Source organism: Crinia signifera, chromosome 5, assembly GCF_055691185.1.
Source record: "Crinia signifera chromosome 5, ASM5569118v1, whole genome shotgun sequence".
NCBI lineage: Eukaryota > Metazoa > Chordata > Amphibia > Anura > Myobatrachidae > Crinia > Crinia signifera.
The window spans coordinates 206,425,580-206,445,003 of record NC_139221.1 but is presented as its reverse complement, the minus strand read 5'-3'; the positions used below and the strand labels follow the sequence as shown (position 1 = coordinate 206,445,003).

At 44.5% G+C, this 19,424-nt stretch overlaps 1 protein-coding gene across 3 annotated transcripts in view; it reads left to right on the top strand.

Moving 5' to 3' along the window:
* The window catches only part of DPY19L1 (dpy-19 like C-mannosyltransferase 1), a 296,815-nt gene that overhangs the window by 12,252 nt on the left and 265,139 nt on the right, over positions 1 to 19,424 (top strand). For all 3 annotated transcript variants that reach the window (XM_083188462.1, XM_083188460.1, XM_083188459.1), the window contains exons 2-3: positions 14,471 to 14,495; positions 15,951 to 16,038. In XM_083188462.1, coding sequence (XP_083044588.1) covers positions 14,471 to 14,495; positions 15,951 to 16,038 — 113 coding nt within the window. The remainder of the gene's footprint in view (positions 1 to 14,470; positions 14,496 to 15,950; positions 16,039 to 19,424) is intronic.

Genomic DNA, 19,424 nt, shown 5'->3' with positions numbered 1-19,424 from the left:
TGTGAAACAGCCCTTAGGGTCATAACAGTTCATGTTTTGAAAACTTTCCAAGGAATTTTTCAGTAATGAATACATGAGCTCCATATATGAGATCTGAAAAACATGAACTGTTAGGGGTCTCTGAGGATTGGCTTTGGACATAATTGATCCAGGAGAGTCTAAAAAGTTTGACAGTAGTTTTTAGCTGTTGTAGCAAAGCTACTTTTAAAATAACCAGTATAGCTGTTTATTGAATCTCCTTTAAGGCATGTACAGACTGTGCTAATGGATTTAGGCTAGGCGATTTCCCTTGAACTACCCAGTGTCTAGATCGCCCATACACACATAGCGATGTTTGCCTAGCAATCTGTGCTAACTAATCTTTTGTGTGCATTTGGTAGGAGATCTAACTGGATTTTTCTTGCATTTGCCAAAGATCTTAGCCAGCGATGGGGTGTACACATGGAGCCATCTGTGCTTAATTTCTTATTGATCTAGATAGATTGCTTCGAAAATAGACAAAAATCATCCCACGTGTATACCACTTTACAGTAGAATGGCACTTTCCAATTTTAGAGCATTGTCTAATAAGGTTTCATACTACAGTATGTCCTATTCACTCCTACAGGTCTCTGTTCCTTTCTGCATTAACAGATTTACATTCATTATACTGTTTGTACTGTACCTTCACCTAATAAACCTAGGAATAGTAACACTTAGCACTTACTCTTTGCTTTCTGCACTGCTCGGGTTTGGATGTGCAATAAGCATTACTTGCACTTTATCCTTCATTTGTTTTAAGCTTAACCACTCACTATGTCCATGGTGTGAGCGGCATACACCTGTCTGTGGTGGGCTTCCGGATCTCATGGGGCTCATGGAAACCCCATGTCCTTTACCCCCTTTATGTTATGCAACTCTGCCATATCTTGCATCCGAACCACTTTGTGTAGTGGCCAGACCCCTTTTTGGGACCCTTGGACCACCATGGGGATCCAAGCTTGTTTTATCCCCACAGTATATATTTTTTTCCAGAATGTTCGTCATATGTGTACCAAGTTTGGTGTAAATTTCAGCCATTTCAGAGTTATGCTGGAACATACACACATACAGTATATCCTGCAAAACAGGGCATGGCCTCACATGGAAGGCATGGCCTCACATGGAAGGGGGTGTTATCACAAAAATATTACCAATTTACGTTATGCCCACAGAGTGTGATCCTTATTACATATAATGCCCACACAGTATATGCCCCCTGATACTATCTGAGATCATACCCAGCCGCTCAACAATGGCTCAGATGATTACTTGCCTGCCTTAAAGTGATCTAGGTCTGATTCCCAGTTACAAACGTGGGATGGGCCCTCTGGCCACCTAACATGCCCCACATTAGTTAACAAGGAAGTGGCGCTTGGATGATGAAAAAACAATATATTTATTGACACAATTAGAATGATCATAATAATATTAACATAAAAATAAATAACAAAAAATATACATATAATCAAATAAAAACAACTGTGACAAATGGACTCAGACCATAAAGATACGGTAGATGTTATAATAACAGTCCAGTTGTCACAGTTGTTCTTATTTGATTATATGTATATTTTTAGTTATTTATGTTTTTCTTAATATTATTCTTATGATCATTCTAATTGTGTCAATAAATATATTGTTTTTTTCATCACCCAAGCGCCTTGTTTACTATTGTTTGTTTTTATGTGGGACTGACCATTCCACCATTAAGTGGCTGGTTTTGACGAATCACCCCTGGCAGCTCCTGCTAGCGCTACCAAGGTAGCATCTTTTTTCTTTGTTTGTTTAACATGACCCACATGCCTGATTGCACCGATGAGCCTGATGCCCAACATTTGGTGATCTATGCATGGGAAGGTGTTGGGGTTATGTTACCAGTGGCCAAAGATGTAAGAGGCTGCAGTGGGGAGTTTCACTCAGCCTTTGCTTCCCAACAACTGGAACAATCTCCGATCCTTATCCTCTTCCTCCTGCCACTGGCCTGGCCAGTGTAGATGTCTTCTCTGTGGATGTAGCTCTTCAGGAGACGGCTTCTTCCGATCATCACCACCACCAAGCTGAAGGCTCCATTTGACAGTGTCTGTCGTAAAGACGTAATGAGCTATGATGTGGCATGCTGTGGTTGGATCGCTGTGGCTGCTGGTGATTGGTTATTGTCTTAAAAGTATTGCTGTGTACACACAGTACAATTTGACATTCAATTTTGATGTAGTCCAGGCATGTCCAAAGTCAGGCCCGGGGGCCAATTGTGGCCCGTGCTGTCATTTCAAGCGGCCCGGAGCCTCCAGCTGGAAGCAGGCAGAGCATCAGATGTGGGAAGCACAGCACAGGACAATAAAGGTGGGGCCCCGGCGAGGGTGCCTTTACCTTACTGTCTGCTACAGTTAGGAGGTGCCGGTCACCACAGTCAGATGTGATTGGCGTCCTACCACTGCTGCTGCAATCATATATCACCCTACTCCACAATCACAGTGACAGCAGTGTTTGGGGAGGGGGGCATCAAGGGGGAAGCCTGGTCTCGTAACATGCAGAGCGGAGGAGGGCAGCAGCGGGAGCCCAAGCATCTCCTGTCCTTGCAGTGCCTGCTTTGCCTCTCCTTCCTCTGGCTCGCACAAGGGGCTGGGAAACATACAGAGAAGGGAGGGGGGCAGAGTGGGGGACATATAGTGAAGGAGGTCAGGCTGGGGAACATACAGTGAATGGAAGCAGTGATGGCCATTCAGAGAAGGGGGAGCAGGGGCAGGCTGGGGGACATACAGTGAATGGGGGCAGAGTGGGGTACATAGTGAATGGGATTCATACAGTGAAGGAGGGTCAGGCTTGGGGACATACAATGAATGGAGGCACTGATGGACATTAAGAGCAAGGGGCAGGCTGGGGGACAGAGTGAATGGGTGCAGAGTGGGGAACATACAGTGAAGGAGGGGCAGGCTGGGGGAAATTCAGTGAAGGGGCAGGCTGGGGGACATAGAGTGAATGGGGGCAGAGTGGGGGACCATTCTGATGTGATTAATGATTCAAAGAATGTCAGGCTGAATGGTCGGCCCCCACACATTTACACTTCACCAAATCTGTCCCTCGTCGCAAAAAGTTTGGACACCCTTGCTTTAGTCAATATCGAATTGGGATCGCATATACATTGTATGGAGATAGAACATGTCGTTTTTAAGCTTTCTATCCTGATTCAATGCTGATGCGTGCTCCCGTTCATCAGAAATCAAAACTCCAAATAGATAGGGCAGCAATGACTATATAGTGCAAATCGAATGTAGATGGCATGAATTGTATGTAAATAGTACAGAACAATCAAATCTAATGGTGTGTACACACGGTACAATTCAGCATACAATTTTGACTATATAGTCAAAATCGCATCGGGATCGCACAGGTTTTTTAACCTTGCAATTCCAATGCACACTCCCGCAGAGCACAAATTGAAGCCAGATAAACAGGGCTGCATTGACTATATAGTACAGATCTGTACTATATAGTCAAAATTGCATGCATGGCTTGCCGTGTGATTCGATCCCGCACAATGTGTAGGGATGCGGGCGCGCACAGATAAACTGAAATGCTGAAGCAATAAACATCAGTCTTTTATTTTGTTGACCGCAATCGCCTGATCACTTTAAAAACTGTTTGATAAGCCCTTATAGAGACAACAAAGATAAAAGAAAAAAATCTGCACAGAAGAATAGACGTGTAAAAAAATGATATTTGTTGTATAATAATGTATGATCCAACACGTATTATTCCAATTATACAACAAATGTCATCATTGGACATTTTTATTGAAAAAACTTGTTACTAAGAAGAAAGACTTTTCATAAAGAGAGAATTTTTTACATGGACTAGTGTTAATAATACTGGTGACACCAATTGAGGTGTAGAGTTCCTACTGTTAAGGATGCCACTCCTCCAAAATTGTATACATATCTTGTTTTCTTTCCCTTGCTAGCAGGGAAATTTGTGGAAAAGCAACAAGTATTGGACAAAATGAAGCGCTGCACTTCAGAACCAATAGATTGTATAAAGAATATTATTTATTCCATTTCATAAAAAACATTTGTAGCAAAATTCAATCATTCACTTATATATGATACATTCCTGATACAGTTTAAAACATTCATTGTGCAGATGGAGCCCCTCTCTCATTGCCGGTGCTCTTCAGAACGTCACCGCTGGCGGAAAGGGGGCGCGCGCTCCCCGTTCCGAAGGAGATGTCCGCCACCTCCCCAGTGACTGGGATGCGCATGCCTGTGAGATGCTGAATTGGAGTGTGTTCGGCTCCAAACAAATCTCAATAAGTAAAATCCCGACGGCGGTGCCTTTCAAGAAAATGGAACTCCATCCAGCAAAATCACAATATTGTCTGGTCGGCGCCACTCAGCCAAGGAAAGTAGTACTACTAAAGGTAGGTCACACCAACGTTTCAATGCTTTATTTGCATGAAAGCATCCTGACGAAAATGCAAATAAAGCATTGAAACGTTGGTATGACCTACCTCTAGTGTGACTACTTTCCTTGGCTGAGTGCCGACGACCAGACAAAATATATATATATACATACACACACACACACACACGTTTGCTGATAAGTTTACATACCCTAGCAGAATTTGTGATTTTCTGGCCATTTGTCAGGGAATATGAATGTTAACTCACTAACTTTTCTTTCACTCGTGGTTAGTGGTTGGGTGAAGCCATTTATTGTCAAACAACTGTATTAACTCTTTTTAAATCATATTGACAACAGAAACTACCCAAATTAACCCTGATCAAAAGTTTACATACTCTGGAGATTTTGGCCTGAGAACACAAATTTGACATAAACGTGTTTGAATGGCTACTAAAGGTAACCATCCTCACCTGTGATCGGTTTGTTTGAAATCTGTGTGTGTGTGTGTGTGTGTATAAAAGGTCAGTGAGTTTCTGGCCTCCTGAAAGACCCTTGCATCTTTCATTCAGTGCTGCACTGACGTGTCTGGATTCTGAGTCATGGGGAAAGCAAAAGAATTGTCAAAGGATCTGCGGGAAAAGGTAATTGAACTGTATAACATAGGGAAGGGATATAAAAAAAGTATCTAAGCAATTGAGAATGCCAATCAGCAGTGTTCACACTCTAATTAAGTGGAAAATGAGGGATTCTGTGGAAACCAAATCACGGTCAGGTAGACCAACAAAAATTTCAGCCACAACTGTCAGGAAAATTGTTCGGGATGCAAAGAAAAATCCACAAATTACTTCAGCTGAAATACGGGACTCTCTGAAAAAAAGTGGTGTGGTTGGGACTTTCTGAAAAAAAAGTGGTGTGGTTGTTTCAAGATGCACAATAAGGAGGCATTTGACGAAAAATGGGCTTCATGGTTGAGTAGCCAGGCAGCTTTACCATCTGAGAAATTGAAGAGCCTCATCCACAACTACCACAAACTATTACAAGCTGTCATTAATGTTAAAAGGGGCACTACACTGTATTAAGAACTGGAGTATGTAAACTTTTGATCAGGGTTCATTTTGGTAGTTTCTGTTGTCATTATGATTTAAAAAGAGTAAACACAGTTGTTTGACAATAAATGGCTTCACCCAACCTCTTACCATGAGTGAAAGAAAAGTTTGTGAGTCAACATTCATATTCTCCGACAAATGGCCAGAAAATCACAATATCTGCTAGGGTATGTAAACTCCTAAGCACAACTGTATGTGAGTGTTTGTGAGTGTGTGTGTGTGTAATATATATATATGTGTGTGTGTGTGTGTGTAATATATATATGTGTGTGTGTGTGTTTATAAATAAAGAGGGAATTGTACTCAACATTTTCGTCCTCTCGGTACCATCATCAGGAGAAAAGTTCCATTGGCAGCACTGCTGCATAGTTTGTGCTGTGGTATCTTTGTTTGTGCTGCCAATGGCTCTTTTTTCCCGATTATGGTCCTGAGAGGGCGGAAACGTTTAGTACAATTCCCTGTTTATTTATTGGATATATGATTACCATAAAAGACACATACAGCTTTTTAATGCAGTTTAAGTCTGGTGAGTTTTTCCCAACTTTCTCTATATTTAGGACTTTAATTGGTTCCGGATGACACCCCAGCAGCTGGATTTCTTGCCGACGCGAGTGCGGTCTTCTTTCAAAATAAATAAATATATATTTTGAGAAATACTAAAACTATTGGATATGGGTCATAGGGGTGACCTCTATGGAGCCACAAATGAAATAGATTGACATGGTCAAAGGGTCGACCCAAGCATTAGGTCGGCATGCTTCGGGCACAGTGCCTCGCTACATCCGGCACACTGTTTATATTCTCTCTATGCCCACTTGTATAGTAAAGTATGAAAATAGCACTTGCTTGTGTCAACATTTTGTCCATGTTGACCTTGTGACTAACCAGTAGTGTACGACCTAAGTACTGTCAACCTAGGAGGGACCGCATCCTGAAACTATGCCGCTATACCACTCTGCTGTAGCTTCCAATTAGTTAGCAAGAATTATTGTTAGTTCCTGGGGTTGTACATATAATTGAACTTTACCTCACAATGAGGTTAATTGCAATTATTTCCTCATGCAATTGCTGCCTGACAGCCTACCCATCACTTCACAGCGCGGTGCTCTGTTCTATACTATAAAGTGGCAACCAGTGTAAAGATGGTCTTTGGGTCATCTGTACACAAAGCAAGACATGCCAATGTATCTGTAAGACGCATTGGCAGTGCTGCAGGACCAACTAGATACGATGTTCACAGACATATCAGGTGACTGACATTTGTCGCTCAAAAGTACAGTATATTGGTCTCATCCTCTAATTTGCACACACCCTGTATAATGCTTTTACAATGCTAACCCTGGTCATATCACAATCCTGGGTACGATCCAGCTCAGACCCTTTCACACTGAACCTGATTCGCCCATTATACACAGGGCGACCCGGGTTGAATTGCCAGGGTTGGTCGACCAGGGTTATTCACTTAAATGCTTCCACAGTGCACCTTGACCAGGCAATAGCTCAGTTGAGAAGTGCATTGTGAAAGGGAAAGTGGAGCAGTAAAGGGAAGCCCTGCCACCTCCCTCATCTCACAGCTGTCACTGGCTGCCAGATATAATAAGGGAAGGAAGGAGGGAGGAAACAAAAGGGGCTGGGCTCAGAGCTGCTCAGTGAGCAGGTGGCTGCCAAACGTACTGTATGTCCCTTTGCACTTCCCTGCCCTCTGTACAGCTTTGAACGTGTACACAGCCATGCATACATTGGGAAAATCATTCACCATCGAATTACTTTGCCCCAGGACACACTCTGCACTGTGAAGGCCATGGGAGGAGTTCGCTAATTATGGCCCTCTGTCTTGACGGCTGGGGAACACCTATGTTTTCTGGGGAACCCCCAGAGAACGCTGCGCAAACGCCCGCATGGGGTCAATCTCGTAGTGAGCACAGGCTAGCCTTCGTTTGTGTACCACGTTTTTGTGCGATAATCAATCAGGCTGCGAACTCACATCCCATCCAGACTAGTGAGAAAATCAATTAGGGGTGAGTTTGCAGAAGGTTGAGTTTCATCTTTAAACTCGCATACTTCACTTTCATGTGCACAACTGAGATTCGTGCAATTGAGTTAGAAATGCCATTGTCACTACTTGCAGTGAAGTTGTGCAAATTTTGGTGCTTATTCACCTACAGACAGAGAAGTCCATAAATCGCAACCAGGGCATCGGACTGCAGAACTGTGCGCTTACATCCTGGACAGATGCCATTGCACCATTATTGACAGTGGTAGGGGGCAGCGGTGCATCATTTTGGTGGAATAGTCTGGATAACATAAATGTGCTGGACCGTTTTTGGGGTGACAGTGCAGCTGCTGTGAAGAAAGGGATGGAGACCGTGCACCTGCCTTCGCAGCCAGGCACATTAATACTTTTGATATATCTGTACAAGACTGGTATAGCACTGTAATGTTTAATTTTTGTTTTCATAGTGGATAGGGGTTTATTTAAAGAAACCCGTTTTGCTTTAATCCACATTAAACTGAAACAGGTTTTGAAGTACTAATGTAAACCTTGTTTTTTGCAAGAACAAGCATTGTGTAATTCAGGGCTGGCCAAACCTTTCCTCTGTATCTACCAACAGTTCATGTTTTTCAGGTACCCTGTGGATTTATAATAGAAATGAATGCAGCATGTTTGAAAATGTGACGTTGGAAATTACTGCATCTGTAATACCCCTTTTAGACTAGCCTAATTTCACGGGTTGGCCGGTGTGAAAAATTCAGAAAAATTGCTTGGATTTTAACCCTGGCCGTTGTGAAAGGGGTAGGGGATACTTACCCGGATTGCCAGTCCTTGGTGTGCTATCAGGCCAGGGATCCACACAGGCAGTGGTCTCAAATGACAGGACAGGCGGCAGATAAAGATGACTCCGCTCTCTGGTGCACTCACTGCCGCTGGAGAGCTGCGTCATCTGCGCCTGTCGTCTGTGTGGATTCCCAGCCTTCACCGAGGACCAGCGACCGATGTGAGTACTCACCGCCTGCATGCCTCCTCCCCGCCTCCTGACTGCCTCCCTGTCTCCAGACGTCCTTATGCCCCGACCGCTTCACACACCAGGAAATGCAGGGACTTTTCTGGTGTGAAAGGGGCCAACCCGGGAATGGCCCAGCATGATTCCTAGGCCATATTCTCGGGTGGGTCCCTGCATTTTCTGTTGTGAACGGGGTATTAACCAACTAAGTGATTTGAAAAATGTGGGCCAATGGTAGATCTCGGTGAATTTACCGACAGACATTTTAAAGTCCTTATACAAACACCTACTGTCAAAATACCGACACAATCAATATAACAACATTTATTATGCCAACATGTTCAATTGGTCGACATGTGTCTTAATCAACTTTAGCCCAAAAGCAAACTTTTTCATACATAACCATCCGAGTGGACCTGGAGAGTGGAAAATAAGTGTGCCAAATGCAACAAGGCACAGTGACCAAAGTGAGGAGATGCACTATACTTAGAATGTCAGTATTTTCCATTGAACATGTTGGCATATTGAATGTCCGTATATTGACCGTGTTGATACTTTGACTGTCGGTCAATGGGTGTCAGTATAATGTCTGTCGGTAAAACGTCTGTTGAGAAATCCCACTGAATGGCTGCACATATGATATGTTATGTGCAGCATGTCCGAACCCCAACTCGATGCGCACGGGACTGTGCATCAGGTCATTTCATATATAGAACACGTGCAATTTAGTCCATTTTCAGGGCCCAATATACCGGAATTGGATGAAATCTACCCAAATTGCATAAGTGGCCTTTGCAAATCTATTGGTAGTGGTGTTTGTTGGTTGTTGTGTACAAAAAATGTACATGTAGGGGGAAATTTACCAATATGAAAAACCTAGGCCCTTATTCCGATCTAAGCGGTAACGGCCGCTTGCGGCCGTTCCGCCGATGTTTTCGCTCTGCGCATGTGCAGAGGGCACTCTGCGCATGTGCAGGCGAAATCGCAGCACAATTTTTTTTACCGCCGCAAAGGGGGTGGATAGGGGCGTGAGGGGCTACTATGCCTCATTTCATTATGCATACGCCCCGCGTTTCATGGGCGTTCCCATGCAAACGCGGGGCGTACGCATGGTAATGAGGCTGTGACGCATGTGTTGGGGGCGGGCATCTGACATCGCCGGATGTCAGCTGCCCGCCCCCATACATGCTTTCACACGGACAAGTGTCCGTGAGGTCTATGGTTGCGGGAGCTGGTGGAGCGTGCGGCCCTGCCTTCGATGGTCGGCGACCATCGAATGCAGGGGGCTGCTCCAAGATGGTGGAGGCGTATCCCCCGCCATTTTCATGCGGACCGCCACATGTCCGCGTACGGACGGCCGTGGCGATCCGTATGGAAGGCGGGGATTCGCCTGCACGGTCGGAGCCGCATATGCGGCTCCGGCCGCACCAACCAGAATAAGGGCCCTAGTTTTTTGTATTGGTATTTCCCTACGGCTGCATACGACTGTTTTAGTCGTATGCAAAGTCGTGTTCCGGAGGGGAAATTACAAAGCAGTCAGATACGACTGCTTTGTAACCCTCCGATGGTGTAACAATTCTTATTAGCTGGCCATATATACGGCCGCTAATACGAATTTTTCTAGCAGTCTGCACGGATCAGTCAGATCCGTGCAGGCTGCAGAGTGTAAAAAAAAATAGAAAAATAAATAAATATAAGAAAAAAACGGCGTGGGGTCCCCCCCACATCCAGCACCAGGCTGACGGAGCCGGTAATTAAAAATCAGGGAACCCGACAAATAGGGGTTCCCCGATTTTTAACAACCAGCCCCAGGCTCCTGCTCTGGGGCTGCTTCCCAAAATACGGGGGACAAAATGACTAGGGGTCCCCCGTATTTTAAGAACCAGCCCCAGGCAAAACCAGCCAGCAGGGTAATGCCACAGCCGGGGGGAGACTTTTTATGCAAGTCCCCCCGGCCAAAGCATTAACCCTACCGACCAGTCAGCCTGGCCAGGGGCCCTGGGGGAGTGGGGACCCCCCTAATAAAGGGGTCCCTCCCCTCCAGGACTTACCTGACCAGGCTGAAGCCTGGTACTGTCCCCGATGCCCCTGGGCGGTGGGCATTGGGCTGATTATGGTGTAAAAAAAAAAGATTAAACTATTGTTTTTTACTGTGGCACTACAAGTGCCAGCAAGCCTCCCCAGCAAGCTGGGACTTGGAGAACCACAAGTCCCAGCCTGCTGGGCATTAAAGGGCCCGCTGGCACTTGTAGTTCCACAGTTAAAAAAATAGTACAATAAACACACTATAGCGGCCAATAGAATTCATCCTGAGGAGAGGCGCCGAGTATGAAATATCTCAGCATCTCTCCTCAGCGCGATGCGGAGACAGCGGGGACCGGCGACAGCTGTGAACATTACCTGGATTACGTCGGACCAAGAGAAGACTTCTTCAGCGCAGGACGAGGTGAGTAGGATTTCCTTCCACAGCTCCAACATGGATTTCTTCGGACTCGGACACCGCCATGGACCTGGAGGATGACACGGACCACCAACATGGACCTGGAGGACGACACAGGACATCAGGACCAGGGCTACCTACGGGATCAAGAAAGGTAAGTATCAGTATGTATGTAATGTATGTATTAAACTTTTATTTTCATTGTGTCAGTGTGTTTATTGTACTATTTTTTTAACTGTGGAACTACAAGTGCCAGCGGGCCCTTTAATGCCCAGCAGGCTGGGACTTGTGGTTCTCTATTTTCTATTTTTTTTATTTTATTTTTCTATTTTTTTTTACACTAAAGCCTGCACGGATCTGACTGATCCGTGCAGGCTTAAAGCAAATACGACAGGGAAAGCAAGGTGTATTTTCCTGTCGTATTTGCGTGGGTGTTTTACACTACTTAGCAGCCGTATTATCCATACGGCTGCTTAGTTAATCAGGAATCACCATTCTTTTGAATGGTGATTTCTGTCGTATCCTATCGATGGTGTAGACATTCGTATTTGTAAATACAAATTCGAATGTTCCATCTTTAGGTATACGAATTGTTGTATTTTCGGAATTGTAAATCCCGAAAATACAAATTCGTAAAAAAAAGGTGTATTTCTCCCTACGAATACACCTTTTTTCTACGAATCCATTTTGGTAAATGTCCCCCGTAATTTCTGATGAGCGGGAGAGAAATATCTGTGTTGTGTAATTTTTGTCATGTTCCAATGTTTGGATGGATTTAGATGGACAGTCCCCACTTAGGCCCTGATTCAGATTCGGTACCATGCAAGGGGATGTATTTTCATGGAGACGTCATAAAACACTGGGCGTTCCCCCCTGCCCGCTCCCCTACTCGTGTTAATGCCTTGGGGACTGTGATAGTAACCGATGGCATTCATACAGTGGCCCTGCACATGCGCAGAGCCGCACCATCGGTCACCAGAGTGATCACTAATGAATCAGGCTCTTTGTTCTCTGTTCATCCTTTGTGATTCCAGAATGACAGATTAAAGCAGGATGCAATGCAATATGATTCACACAGCCTAACTGCTTGAAAGAATTACAGAACTAACAGAGTACACATCAAAATTTATGTTTCCAAAACAGTAGCATTGTGTGCAACACAATCTGATTACATAAATTTAGAAATTGTGCAATGGGCATAGTATATATACATTTAGGGATAATACAATACATGCAGTGTTAACTTTGAGTGCCAACATCTCTGTGAGAGATGCACAAAATATCGACTAAAAATGCCAGCGCCGCTCTCATTTGTTATATAAATGTAAAAAGAAAAAAAAATCCTATATATCAGTGGTTCCCAACCTTTTTTCTCTCCCGTACCCCTTGATTAGGCTTTTCATTTATAAGTACCCCTCCTCGCAATTTGAAATTTCCACAGTACTTATGAATGGAAGTGAGCGGTATGTGTGTCCTAATATTAAGGAGTAGCCGTGGACTAGTATATGGTCAGGAATCAGGTCCGTCTTTTTCTGGCCGCTGCCTTTGTATTGTCTCCAGAGTTCCCACTAACGCCTGTAGGATTAATGCTTCTTCCACCCATGTCAGTGTGGGGCAGATGTTCACAGGTAGCTCTCGGTGGATTGCTGGTTGGGCAAAAGCATGAGGAGATGCCGATGACGCTGCAGATGAACTGGAAATGACACAACGTGGCTTGTTTCCATGGCAATGGTAGACTTCTTTTGCCATTGGGAGACTTTTTCTTCCGCCATTACCAATATTATTTCCAAGTACCCCCAACTGGTCTGCAGAGTACCCCCAGGGGTACTAGTACCCCAGGTTGGGAACCACTGCTATATATGGTAAACATTACAGGTCACTATGCTGAATACATGTCATACCTATTTAGAAAAATTCCCTTGGCACTCAAAGGGTTAAACAGTTTGAATGAGAAATGGTATTCAGCAGGCCAAACTTTGCTGCAGATTTGCCTGCTTGAGGGTGTTGGAGAAAGAGACAGTAAAAAAGAAAGGAGCAAGAAATAAGAAAGGGCTTTGTGGAAAAAGAGGAAGTGTGAGATAGAGGGTGTCAGACAAAGGGAAAAGCAAGAGGGAGGGGTGTTAGCAGGATTAGGAGTCAAGTAGAGAGAGAAAAATAGAGGGGGTGTTGCAGAGAGGGAGAGAGACATCACCCGGTAGAGAGGGGAGTAAAGAGGGGAATCGTGTGGGGAAGAGAGAGGGTGCAGAGAGATAACGAGAGAGGTGAGTGGGAGAGTTAAGAGAAAGGGGAGGAAGAGCAGGGGAGAGTGACAGATGGGGGAGGAGAGAGATGAAAAGGGGGCGGGTAGAGAGCGAAAAAGGAAAGAGACAGGTTGGGTGTGGGAGTACTAGAAATAGAGATGAGTGAGAGAGGGAGGTGATGAGGGGTGAGGAAGAGGAGGCAGATCTCATTCCACAATTGGCAGCAGTCTCAAATGACAGGACAGGCGGCAGATGAAGATGACTCCGCTCTCTGCACTGCTGCCGGGCACTATGGTTCCCCAGTAACCTGCTCTCCTGCTTTGCAGCACCGGCTGACCTTGCTCTCCTGTAAGATTACCAGTGGCTGGTACCAGGAGGCATATCAGGTGTACACACCAGTTGATGACTGACATATTGATTGTCGCTCAAAAGAACAATATATTGGTCTCATCACTCTAATTTTCACCCATCCTATGTCATGTATAACACTTTTACAATGCTAACCCTGGTCGACACAGGTGCTTCAGTAGGTACGATGTGAGGGTCTACCAGTAATTTTTGTCGCTACAGACTGGCAATGTTGTCAGCGATATCCTCTTCTTGAGAGCATGCTATCCTTGTCGGCTCAATATCCAACAAGACCTGCTAAGTAATGCATCTCATCACCCATAATGGTCTTGGTTGGCTTTAACGGCATTGGAATTGGAAATTATGCATTTTAAAAATCCATGGTTTGCTGATCCTCCTAATTTTTTGGTTGAGAACAGTAAATTGGGGAAATCTAACAACTTTGGGTATCACCAGCAGATGAGCGGCTTTGTGGATGGCTTTGCATAGCGCTGCGCTATGCAAAGCAGTCCGCCCCCCGGTGACAGTGCCGGGCGGGGAGAAAGCTGCTCAGTGTGTATGCACTGTGTGGCTTTCCCCCCCAGTGATGATGATGGTCATCTCTGTCCATACACACTGGGCATAATCGCCCAGTGTGTATGGACCTTTTGGACACTTGACACTTGCAGAGAAAAGGACATAGAAAACTTTTACCTTCATATGGATTTCTACAAACTTTACATTTCTAGTATTTTGGAACCTCCAAAATCGTGCTGTTACAAGAAATATACAATGAATATTTCTAAGAATCACTAGTACATATGATAATAACTTAAATTTAAAGAAAGATTCACATAATCAGCATTTTTTTTAATCTGTATTGTTCATTTAAATGTGTTCCTGTTTCATGATATTTTTCTTTTCTTTCTGTTTCAGCTGCTTTCGTAGGGATTTTGCACTGGTAAGGCTTTTTATAACACGGCACTAACTACAGTAAACAAAAATAAAATGAGAAAATATTGACTTTATTGCGTGCTAGAATGTGTTTTTCCTACAGTGTTTTTTCTCCTTAGAAATATCTCACTCATTTGTGTAACTATAGAGTTTATTGAAAGACACTATTGCCAAACTAGTTGATCATGAAAATAATACATTTTAGGAAAAGAGGTTAATCACAACCTTTGAACGCAAAATATTCATACACTTGGAGCACTGATTATATTATACATAAAACTTTCTGTTATTTTCCCATAATCTGCTTCCTGTTTCTCCTCTTCCTTAGCATTGTTACTCTGTGATCGCGAAAACACCCCAAAATAGTGGGTCCCTGGGACCCCTCAACTAGAGTAATTGGAGTCCTACCTGACCTTTTGGGGGGGACAATGAGCGTCGAAGACGCACGCCAAAAATTTAAAGCATGATTTTTTGGGGAAGTGGTGTGACTACATAATAGTACATAATAGTACCAATTCACATTACACAACACACCGTAATGCCCAATACACATTATAGCACAAACCGTTATGCCCAGTACACATTACACCATACACGTCTTGCCCAATACACATTATAGCATGCACTGTTCTGCCCAGTACACATTACACCACACTGTAATGCCCAGTGCACATTACAACACACACCATTATGCCCAGTACACATTACATCACACACCGCTATGCCCAGTACATATGACACCACTCACCGTTATGCCCAGTACACATTACACGACACACCCTTATGCCCAGTACACAATATGGCACACACCCTTATGCCCAGTGCACACACCATTTGCACAGCACACATTATAGCACTTATGTGCTGCTTACCTACATGCTTGTTGGGGGGGGGGGGGGGTAATTTTATGGTTGTTGCCCAGGGGACTAGAAAAGCTGACCTGCCGCTCAGCAGAGTAGGTGAGCGGCGTGTCTGCGCGGAGGGTGACTGGATATAGCTGATACGCTGCTCTGAGTTGAGCAGTGTGTCAGCTCTTCCAGCCACATTCAGTCCCCTGCCGCTGCACTGACAGCCCGCTCACCTCAGCTTTAAGCCCCTACTCCAACGCTCTCAGCAGTGGACTGGATTTACATGGTAGGGGTGACGGAAGGGTGCACAGTGAGTGAAACCTGCTCAACAGTGATTGGCTGTTGGGCGGCCACTGCACAGTGATTGGGTCCCAGCAGCTGCTGGCTCATGGGCAGCCCACTGGTGCATCACAGGTGCCACTCGGGGACCAATTTAGAGTAAAATACGGGATATAGCGCATTTTTGCGAACCCTGGTTTCTCACTGTGATTGTACTATGAGTGATTGTTTGTACATGAATCATTAGCCATTAATTATCCATTACACATGTTTTGAGATTTAAATCCAGAAAAAGACAAGACATAATTATGATGGAATTGTATTTTTTTTTACAGGAGTTACATATCAACACTTTTTGAGAATGACCGCCATTTTTCTCACCTTTCAACTTTGGAACGAGAGATGGCCTTTCGCACTGAAATGGTTAGTTATTTTCAGCTAAAAGCGTGCATACTTTTAGATAAATGTAATTTTCTATTTGTGTATTTAGCAACTTATTTTCAAAACACCCAATTCTTAATTATTTTTATCCATCAGAAGTAAATTGACAATAATAGGTACTTATGTAGTACCCGGGCGCCCACTAAGCAATTTGCTTAGTGGGCTATTCTGCGTAAGGAAATCACATCGCATCGCATGACCCGTTTTAGTGCCATACGATGCGTGCGATGCGATCTTACTAAGTAATTTATTCACTGCTCTTTTTGCCCCGGGCTTATCGAATCGCATTGCATCACATGCCATTGTACCTCATGCAAAATCGCATGTGATTTTTTTAGGGTGCGATGGCATTAACTGTACTACAATTTTTAGCCCCTCCCCACTATCCACGGAATCCCAAAGCGTTGCGAGCCCCCACTTTCCACACCACCCCAAAGTGTGGCGGAACGCGTCTTCCCAACCTTTTCATACCCCCATTATCCACGTCGGCGTGGAGTTGATTTTATAGTAGGGGTATGAAAAGGTCGTGAGGACGCGTTGGATAAAAGTGATAAGATCACTGAAACGTTGACTACACACCTTGTGTCGCCCATTCATTATTGAAAGCAGAGTGCCATCCGCCGTTTGGACATTTTTATTTCTTCTTTGGAAAGGCACCTGCACCGCTGCTACAGTGCTGGAGTGCCGGTCTCCTGGATCTATATATATATATATATATATTTGTGATGGTACTAGCGCTGGAAGGCCCTAGATTTTTTTGGATATTTCCAGATATTTCACACTATCTAGTGTAGAGTCTCATATGCACTCCCCTCTATCCTTTCGGGTGGCAGCACCTTCTCCTGTGGGTTCTTGTTCTTTTGAACCCTCTGTATGATAAATCTGAAAAAAAGGGTGAGATGGGCGCCTATGGTGCAGTAAATCCTTAACAGATTTTGTCTCCCTTCACCACATGAAGACAGACACACCCCCAATTCAAAGGTGTACCGTATAGGGTGGTTATCCACCACTGTTCTCTGAGCGTCTTAAACAAGAAGATCCTGGAGCCTCTGCAAATCGATCTCAAGGAAAATCCTCCACACTGACTCACCTGCTGCTGTTATTGCTGGCGCGAACCGGACTCCTCACTGACAGCTGCTACTGCATAGCAGCACTCCACGGATTCAAACAACCAGACACTGGTAACAGTCAAGGGTTTGTCTTGAAAACGGAAGTAAAGTTCCGAAACGTTGTCTGTTATCAATGTCTGCAATCTTCTTGTTTGAATCCGTGGAGTTCTGCTATACAACACCCCTTGCATCTACCCTGCCTGCAGTCACTGTGAAGGCAGTGAATTCGCCTTTGGCAGGAGTGTCGGAGCGTACAGAATACGGCCAAAGGGATTGGCAGCGCCCAAACTCTTCCTCCACATAAATTCTTGGAGGTACAGTATGACTCCAAATGTTGCCTGGAGATTCCTCTGTGCCGTTTGTTTCTACATTTGCAGGCCCGCCACAGCCGTTCAATGTTTTGGGTGTGGACCCCTGAGTCTGGGTCAACAAAGTTATATCGATGATTGACCCTTGCATGTTCATAACCTGCCTGCTGTAGTTGGTCTGTATTGTATGCCCTCCAGCAATCAGAGTATATTACAGATACGGGAGCAACATGTGATTTGATCGCAGCCATCAGCGTAGTGGTGTCTCTCCTTTCCACTGCATTTAGAAAGCAGGCACCTGTCTCCCTGCAGATCCCACCAAAATCCCATTGCTGAGGCAGCATCCTCCCCACATAGTTTTTTTCTCTTGAAGAAGAGGCTTTCGTCAACCTCTACCACCATGCCAGGGCCACCAATTTGCCTCTGCGGCTGGGACAGCAAATCCATCACATGCGCCTCCCTAATCAAACTGTTCTACTGCGCAGTGGTTTTTATGAACATGTGCAGTTTCCTTTTGCAGTACAGTACACTGGTCATCTCCTCTGCCCACGAGTATATGAACCGGACAAGGGTCACGAAGGGTAACCGGCACCCCGGGAACCAGTGGGCCGCTCGAAGACTGACATTTTTCCTGCATGACTTATGTGGCAATACCACCTGCTTTCCTTCATGGACAGCTGCATTGCATGGCCGTTCAGGAAATTCTGCGTGATGGGCAGCAACTGGTGGTTATTTGTGCTGACCCGGCACTGTGTAAAATAACTGGATACTGCGCCCGGTGCCCCCACATCCAGTGAAGGAAAATATAGCAGGTACAAGCGTGGCACTCCGGACAATAATAAATGAAGAAATCACACGGACAACCAAGTCATCAACGTTTCATTTCTATTATAAGAAATTTCGTCAGGATACAATAACAGTGCAAATCTTACCTTATATCCCCCCCCCCCCCCGCAATCAATGCTGAGTACATCCGGCACGTTTGGAAACCGTGCCGCGCCGTTGGTACTGTGACGTCATCAGGGCCGCGTCCGCCCACAAGGCTATGTGGTGACGTGTCACCATAGCAACCCGACTCGTGTGTACGCAGGAGTGGTGCCATGGCAACCAGACGCCCACGGGCTCATGTGTCAGACACTTGCAATAACGTGTCAAACAGTGATCGGGATTTACGGCGCAATTCTCCCAGCAGTGTCGGTCATGCCAACAAATATATACATACAATCACCAAAAATAAATCAATACCATACAAAAAAATAATAACAATCGAGCATATATGTTGAATTAGCTGGAATGATGAAACCGAGTATATTTACAAACTGTATGCTAAAGAGTAACTATGTTGAATGCAAATATCAAGTTAATCATACATAATAATGTTAAACATCGGTTCCACTATCACAACAATGTCTCTAAATAAAGACTCCAGAGCTATTAAGAGCAAAAAATTGCTCAAACAGGGCTAATACCCCGCATAATCAAGTAATAGCCTAGAAATAGATATAAAAATACAAGCTAAAACACATCCGCTATTTAAAGACGGAATACAATAACCGGGACTCCCAAAACTCACTGTACAACTAGCGTCGCAAGAGTTATTAATTAAAACATGATAATGTAATGTTTTCATTAAGACCCATGGGTGCAATCACCTTGAGTCTATGGATCCAAGAAGCCTCTTTGCGTAACAACATTTGGCCTCTATCCCCACCCCTCATTGATGGAGCTACCCAATCGATGATGCGGTATCTTATTAAAAGTGTAAGTTGTGTCGACACTCTACAAAGTGGCGAGCCACCGGCTGCTCACTGGTACCCTGTTCAATTGCTGATCTGATAGCAGACTTGTGGGCCGTCAATCTCTCGTTAAACTTACATAGGTATTGCCAATGTATGCAAGACCGCTGGGACAGATCTGGTATACAACGAACGATGTCTCACAAGTAAAATGG